This window comes from Falco biarmicus, chromosome 3 (assembly GCF_023638135.1).
Source record: "Falco biarmicus isolate bFalBia1 chromosome 3, bFalBia1.pri, whole genome shotgun sequence".
In the NCBI taxonomy this organism is placed as follows: domain Eukaryota; kingdom Metazoa; phylum Chordata; class Aves; order Falconiformes; family Falconidae; genus Falco; species Falco biarmicus.
Window position 1 is genome coordinate 71631328 of NC_079290.1, and position 7818 is coordinate 71639145.

The window sequence follows — 7818 nt, forward strand, 5'->3', positions numbered from 1 at the left end:
ATCCGTACTGACTTCTTGCTTGTGTGGGATTCACCTGCCTGAACATGGATGCTGTAGGGTACCCTGCGAATTGGTTAGGGCACAAGCCTCCCATAGACCTTTCATCAAGGATGCCTGGTGGTTGCTAAAATGGCATGTGCCTAGGTTTTGGCTGCTAAATCCTGCCCTTTAAAGAAGCTGCAGCCACTTCAGGGCCTGTAACTGTTCTGTTTGTGTGATGCTTCTGTTGCAGCAATACGGTGGAAACCCTATGAAGTTGCTAATAATTCTTTTTACTTTTCTAGCCTCATCAAAGAAGAAAGCAAGGTGAGAGTACTAACCCCACAGGGGAATCAGAAGAGGGTTTTTTTTTTTGAGATCTCTTTACTTAATAAATAGATTTACTTTTCTGTAACAAACATCATAATGTATAGGGAAAATATTTTCTTTCCACTGTACTTTGTGTAAATTGTTCCTTTTTGTCTGTAAGGAAATAGTAGCTATGGCTGAGGAAATATTATACTGGTTACGCAGTTAGATAGCAGTCTGATATAAATGGAGAAATTGCAATTCAAATTTTAAGCTGTTACCATTTTAATTTAGGATGCCATTGGCTGAGTAAATTGTATAAAAGGCACCGCTGTTCATACAGGAGGATAAAACCCCCATTACTTTGGTCATCTTCTTTAGCTGATCTGTAAAGGAGATCATCAGTACTACTGATCTCTTTGAGAACCTTTAAGAAATAATGGTATTTTAAATATACCATAGAAAAAGATATCCTGTATTGGTAAGTGATAGAGATTTGGAAATTGAAATTATTTTAGTCTAGTTGCTATGAGTAAACCTCACTTTTTAGTAATCTTTGGAATGTATTTTAATATTGTCATTTTCTTTCTAAGGTGGGAAGATGATTATAAGCATGAGGTATGTAGAGGTAGTAATTCTGCAAGTGTCTTATGCTGTAGCAGTTTCCTTATGCTTTCTTTTAATTTTGCTGAAAAAAACTTCTGCTCTTTTGGCTTCATTTGCTATTTTATTAATATTGCAGAAGCAAAATAATTGACCTAATGACCAGAGTTTTGTGTTCATCACAGCAGAGGGGAAATGGATACTGTACATCCACCTTAGCTCTCATAATTCCTGTTCAAAGACACTGAAGAGTCTCAGATCCAGTGTCTGCAGGCCAGGTCTCCCAACCTGTGCTGTAGTCTCCACTTCTCTGTTTTGCCCCTCTTCAGATCTGAGGTATTCTATACTGAAGGTTTGGTTTGAAACTTCAGATAAATCTAAAGATTTGTAATCTTGTTTGCTAACTCAGAGGTGAAACTCAAACTGATCTCTCAGTGTCTGTCCTGAATAGCACTGGGCACAAACACTGAGAACGGCCTCCTTTTTATCTTAGTGGCGGATGTTGTTTTGTAATCTGATGTATTCTGTGGTGATGTCTTGCTCTTTTAGGCCTCAGGCTGTTCAGGTGCTATGCTAGATGCAGCTGGGCACTTGACTTTTTTTTAAACGTGAGGTTGGACCTGAGTGAGGAGAGCCTGAGTGAGGATAGCTCTTGTAGGTATGTAGTGTAGACGTGAAATGTGTTCCTCCTGATACTGGAAGTAATGCAGTTGCTTTCGTAGTAGCTGCTACCTAATTGCTATTGAGGCTCTAATGTTACCTGTTTATGGCTGCGACCAAAAATTGCTATCTTTTCTTTGTGTTCACTTTTGTTGGATAAAAGATTAAAAGGTCTTGTTTTGTACAAGGTGATGCGACAAATACCATAATATTCAGTCTTTTAATTTTTCTTCCCCATTCTACAATCACACAGAATGATCCAGTTCGGAAACAGAAAGCTCTAGAGTTCTTGGTATGTATGTAAGATAATTGTGGTAAGAGGGATGCAATTGCACTGGTATGATGCAATGAATATTGTGAAGCAGCCTTTGATTACTGATCAAACTCATTTGACCACAACTTTAATTTCCAAGTTCTATTTTAATGGACTCTGCTCTTTGAAAAGCTAGTGCAGCTGTAGCAGAATGTTAGCTGAGAACAACTTGCTGGCTTAAATGTGAGCTCTCTACCTGTTCTCTGGATCGTTCTTCCCTTTGCAGAGGAACCACTCTGATGAACAGTGTTAGGATGTTGCTCAGGTGCTGTTGTCTGACTGTATCTAATGGGCTTGTTGATAATGCTGAATGAGAGGAGCCAGTCCAGTCTGGCTGCCTGTGATGCTGTGGCTAGTCCTGCTGCCACAGAACCGGACAGCCAAGCAAAACCGGGTGACACTAGAGCACAACTGCTGGTGTGGAGTGGGGAAATCTTTATCAGTTCAGTTGCTGTTAGCAGTGGCATAGTAAGCCTCTCTTTGCCTTTTGGGTTTATGCTGTGAAAATACCTGACCGTTTATATTCACTATGTTACTGAAAGAAAGTCATGTTCTGCACCTAAGGTAATTACAAAATTTCATTTGAGTCCGAATTGTGCTTATACACTGAAATCACAAGCAGAATGTTTTGAGATGTGTGCTTCATTTCTTTTAAGCTGTGGTTACTTGTGACTTTAGGAAGAGGGAGAGAGAAAGCAAGTCTGGGGATAATCAGTAAACTACCAAAGTACTTGGTAGACAGTTAATTGATCTTTATATACAGGAATCACAGTTATTCCTTATGTCAGACTGCCCATGTTCTTTTAATTTACTGTAATCACTTTATATACTTCCTAATCAGTCTCTTTAGACATTAAAAAGACAGATAGCCAAAATTGATCTGTGCTTTATAGAATTATATCAGTATCTTTTGGTATCTCTTATTCCCAAAGTTACACATAGGAAAATTATAATGGAGACTCATCTTTTTGAATCAAAGGCATCCGATGGTGCTGAAGCTTACTTTTTATTCAATTTTCTACACAGACAACATAAATTTAAGACTTGTGCCCTTCTTCACCCTCAAGAAAATGTTCATGATTGACAGTAGGGGAGTGGCACCGGCATTGAGGTTTATATTTACCCTTTATCAGGCCATAATTATGTTCACAATTTTATTTTTTCATACATATGTGTGTGATATATGTATGTTATATATGTCTTATGTATCAGCTAATAGTATAAGCTTGGTTATAGCTAAATCAAAGTATTAACTTTGATCTGTTCATTATATGACCCTTTGCCTTCCTATTGACCGATTCTCACAATGGTTTTCAACAGGAGACTTTTCACATCACCTCAGACTCAGAAGCAACACTTGTTGTTCATATTACGCAGGAACTCACAGAAGCTTTGAAGGCCTTTTGTGAAAAGAAAGCAGCAGTAAGTAACTTAATCTTGACCAGAGCTGTTTTACCATTGGGAGAAAAGTAGTGGTGGAACTCATTGTGTTAACACTCTGATGAAGTGTAACAGTTCAGGCATAGGTCAGAAACCCCCACTTAAATAAATAAATATATATATATATATATATATATATATTTTTTTTTTTTTTTTTTACAATTTCTAAGTACCAAATACATTAATTGCATGGCACATTTCTGTCAGTTTTCCATCATCTTCTATCTGTTTTGGTTTTCTTTTGCATACATTCTCCCCCTCGTTTGGGCACCATTTTGCTTCATGATGTCTGTCTGGTTGTCATCTTTCCTTTGCAGTTCATCCCTTGCTTCATAGCGTTTCCTCTAAGGTTAATCAGGCTTTATATGCTGCCCAAATGTGTCACTTCATCCTTTTGTGGGCATGTGGATAAGTCTGTCTTTCCTGGTGACTTGTAGCTCTGCTCCTAGTTGAGAGCTTTAATCTGTTAAAACTAAGGTAGGCAAGATGTTCCTGTCTTTCTGTTGGTCCTTACACACCTCCATAGCTTCTTTGCATAAAAATTGTATACCTGTAGAAAAAAGGGTCTGAAGAAGGACCAGAATCTGCACAAAAATGACTCATCACCTCTGGCAGCTAGTGGTTCACAAAATTCAGCGTGTGTTCTTCAGTCTGATTTTTCAGACTTGATATTTCATACTTTTTTTTTTTTTAGGCATTAGTAATATATTCCATGTCAGCTGAGCTATAGTAACTGTCTTTGTGCAAATGTCACAACCACCAGTTTTTTGAGAGATACACTTTAAAAAACTTCATGTATTTGAATATAATACAGTTCTTGTGAGCTAGTTAAAAATCATTGCCACAGATTGATCTCAGGCAGTAGCTGAGCCTTCCATTCTGCATTCCCCAGCTAGAGACAGGATTTGCATATGTTCCAGTTTTATTTTGTAGCCAGGTGATGTTGAGGGATATGGGGCAATAAAGTGAAGAAATTTGAAACAGGTGATGTTGTCTTCCCCAGACACCTCATCCTACTCTAAGACACATACCTCTTCCAAACAATAGTTTTGAAAATTGTGGTTTAATGTGGTAATTGTGAACAACAGAACAACACGTCATTCATACAGAGTTTGCTGTCACCTAGAGTTGTACTCTGCTAACTTTCCATGGGCAGCTTGCTATTTTTTTTTAAATGCTCAAGGTCTGAGTTTAAAAACAGACATTCTGACCTTTTGCTTTACCCAGGTTAATTATACTAACAGTCTGAGGCCACTGATGTCAATATCTCAAGATGAATTTCCAGGAAAGAAAAGCATCCCAAAACACTATAAGCCATATGGAAAATCCAAAGGTAATTTAGATATTTTGCTCTGCTAGTTTAAGTCTTCTCTAAACACTGAACAGATTGCAAAAATTTACCAAAAATTACGAAAGCCAGCCATAGTGCTTCTTTGCTAGAGTACTGCATGTCTTTCTCTGCTGTCTGTCAGTTCAGAATATCCTTTTCTGATGCGTTAATGACTTCAACCTTCACTGTCTAAGAACACTTCTTTCTCTCTAAATGGTATTACAGCAGTAAAGGTGATTGGAAATCCAAGTGGTAACCTCTCCTAACCTATTTAACATCAGGATTTTTGGGTAAAATGGTGCTGGACTCAGGTAGGACATAAACGCAGGAAATGGGAAAAGAACAGGAAAAGAACACTTGATAAAACCTCTAAATAGTTGTGTTTTCAGTTGATATTTTAATATTTTGCTAACTTGTAGTGCCCTGTATTCATTTATTTATTTATTCAGGAAATTCTAACTGGAATCAAGGTATTTTGTCTCATTATGAAGAGTGTTCTGCAGATGCTTCTTTTGCTCCTGCTAACTCATACAGTTACCAAACAGATGATGGACCATCTTCCTATCATCTGAGATCTAATGACTTTGCAATGATGTCTGCACTCAGGGACTCTTTTGCTTGTCAGACTGGAAGTCCTGCCAGTGGTATCAGTGAATGGCTGAGACAGTTCAGCCGATCTGCTTCTGGCAGCAATTCAGCTGGTGGGCCCTCTTCCTATGAGGCCAGTCCAGTGAGTGAGTACCCAGCAGAATATATGTCCAGTGATGTGCGAGGAAGTAAGATCCCTGATAACAGAATCTCATATGGCAAGAAAAGTACAAAATGGAGGAACCGACAAGCATGTACAAAAGCAAGGAGTGTAAGTGATGAAGGATTACCTTATCCCAATTCTTCTGCCTCATATCCTTCATTTGGAAGATATTCCACAAACTATTCTTTGCAAAGCTATTCCTCTTACGAGAATGATGAGTCTGTGAGTACTTGTACATCTTCTGCAAATTCTGCTATTTCGGGAAGAGGTGGCACCAGGTGGAACGAGGAGTCTAGGTGGAACGAGGAGTCTAGGTGGAACCAGGAGTCTAGGTGGAACCAGGAGAGTAGATGGAACCAGGAGACTAGGTGTCAAGGATTCGAGCATCAGAAGTCAGGCTACAAGACTGATTGGAGTTCGCATCGGTACTCATTTTCTGGCAGTGGTTCATACAGAGATTACCAGCAATTCAGAAGCTCAGATAAGATGTTTGATGAAGATGCTGTTGGTCTTGCTCCCAACATTTTGAATACACTACAAGGAAATGATATACCTCCAATGACCAGGATGCTCAAACAGTTGGCTCCATGTTATCCAGCACTTCAAAGTAAGATGGTGATTAGTTCTTATGTAAAATGAGTTACATCGACATAGTTGCTTTAATACAAGCAGGAGATGGTGTGTTGCAGAGATAGTATGCTCCATTCAGAGGAGTTGAGTTCATTTTGCTCAACATCTGTATCAGCTGAACAAGCCTCTCTGAGGAGACTTTGTCTCTTGACAACTAAATAGAGCTGTGGGTGGGAGGAAATCTTGATAGCACAAAAATTTCCTCAATTGAAAGGTTTGTCTTAGCTCATCTTGCTGACTAGCATCTTATATCATAGTCAGAGTTCATACTGTTGGGGTGGCAACTATGGGAAGGGAATGTATTTGCATAAAGAAAAAAATATTGGAATCCATGCAGAACCAAATTTGGATGGCATTATAATAGATAAAATACTCCAAATAGATCAAACATATTGGAATAACAAAAGAGAAATGTTATCAAAGAGTTGGTTTGTATGTGACATCTTCAAAATAAAAGATTCTCCTTTGGAAATAGATTGTAAGAGGAATTTAAAGGAAGGTGAGCATATGCTACTGTATAGCTCTTGTTGAGCTTTGGACAAATGTGAAACTATGCTTATGGTACCAGAATTAGTTAATTAGGTAGATAGTTAATAGTATCATTTTAACATTCTCTCTGCTGTATTGTGTGAAATAACATGAAATAGAAGTAACTTTAAACGTTTTTATCTCCCCTTTCTAGAACTAAATATTCAGACATTAGTCAATGTGCTAGTAGAAACTAGAGGAAAAGATTAAGGAGCAACAACAGCTGAACTGGAAACAGATGAACAGATTCGAGAACCTCCATCTCTTGGCTTTCAGGAAAGAGGCTGCGTTTAATTCTGTGTTTGACTGGTTTTGGAAGGGGAAAGGGAGGTAGGGTTTAATTTTTTAACATGTGAGATATAGCTGGAACACAAACTTGCACATAATGGAGATGAACGTACTATTTTGTTTAGGCTTTTTTAATGTATTTGTTATATCTTAGTATATTACAGAAAAAAATCTTTTGTTATTTTTTGAAAATATGTTAAAGTTATTCTGTCAGCAAAAAGTTAATAACCCTTTTAACACCCTTCCCAACTCAGAAAACAGGAAACGTTTACTTTTATGTTATCTACTTAGGGAGAATATTCACTGAAAATACAGATCCATTGTATGAAAATACAAGTTTACTTTTCACACAAATGTAAGGCCAGTTCAGTTAATTTGAGGCTTTATAATTAGCATATTTTTAGAAATGGGTTCACTACATTTCTGTTTAGACAAAGAAAGGAGAATGTCACAGCAAAGGTATTCTCTGTCTTAATGTGATGCTATATGAGGAAAATGTAATCTGTTCTAGGGGGTTGGTACATAATGAGGCTTATTTCATTTTGGCAGCGTAAAAAGAGACATGAAATATATGCAGTTTTTTTATCATGTTGTTCAGAATGAAATGGTTATAAATCAACTTAAAAACTCATTGATGGATTGATCCATACTAAAATAAAAATTTTCGGTTCTTTCTACTGGCAAAAGCGCACTAAGAAATAGTAGAACCTATAAGGCAATCAGATAAAATAATAGGGAAAAATAAATCATTAGATGTCTGTGTTACATAATCAAATCTAGCTTACATGGAGCTAAAGAAAAGAAGTGAGATTGTTTATTCCACAGTGTCCATTTTCCTTTCCACTGCTGGGTTGTGGACTATTATTTTTCTCATTCATACCTGAAATATTTCTCTGTCTTTGTGCATTAAATACTTGTGCTAAACCAGGGTTAGTCTTCATGAGTTGTCATAATATCTTTTTGCATTCACTAAAATAACTTTTTGGA

General features: G+C 37.4%; 1 protein-coding gene across 2 annotated transcripts in view; it reads left to right on the top strand.

Moving 5' to 3' along the window:
- LOC130146493 (uncharacterized) overlaps positions 1-7818 on the top strand; it is a 33028-nt gene extending 25210 nt beyond the window's left edge. For both annotated transcript variants that reach the window (XM_056332654.1, XM_056332655.1), the window contains 7 exons: positions 285-306; positions 882-906; positions 1805-1843; positions 3185-3286; positions 4532-4637; positions 5084-5992; positions 6698-7818. In XM_056332654.1, the coding sequence (XP_056188629.1) occupies positions 285-306; positions 882-906; positions 1805-1843; positions 3185-3286; positions 4532-4637; positions 5084-5992; positions 6698-6753 (1259 nt within the window). In that variant the 3' untranslated portion in view covers positions 6754-7818. The remainder of the gene's footprint in view (positions 1-284; positions 307-881; positions 907-1804; positions 1844-3184; positions 3287-4531; positions 4638-5083; positions 5993-6697) is intronic.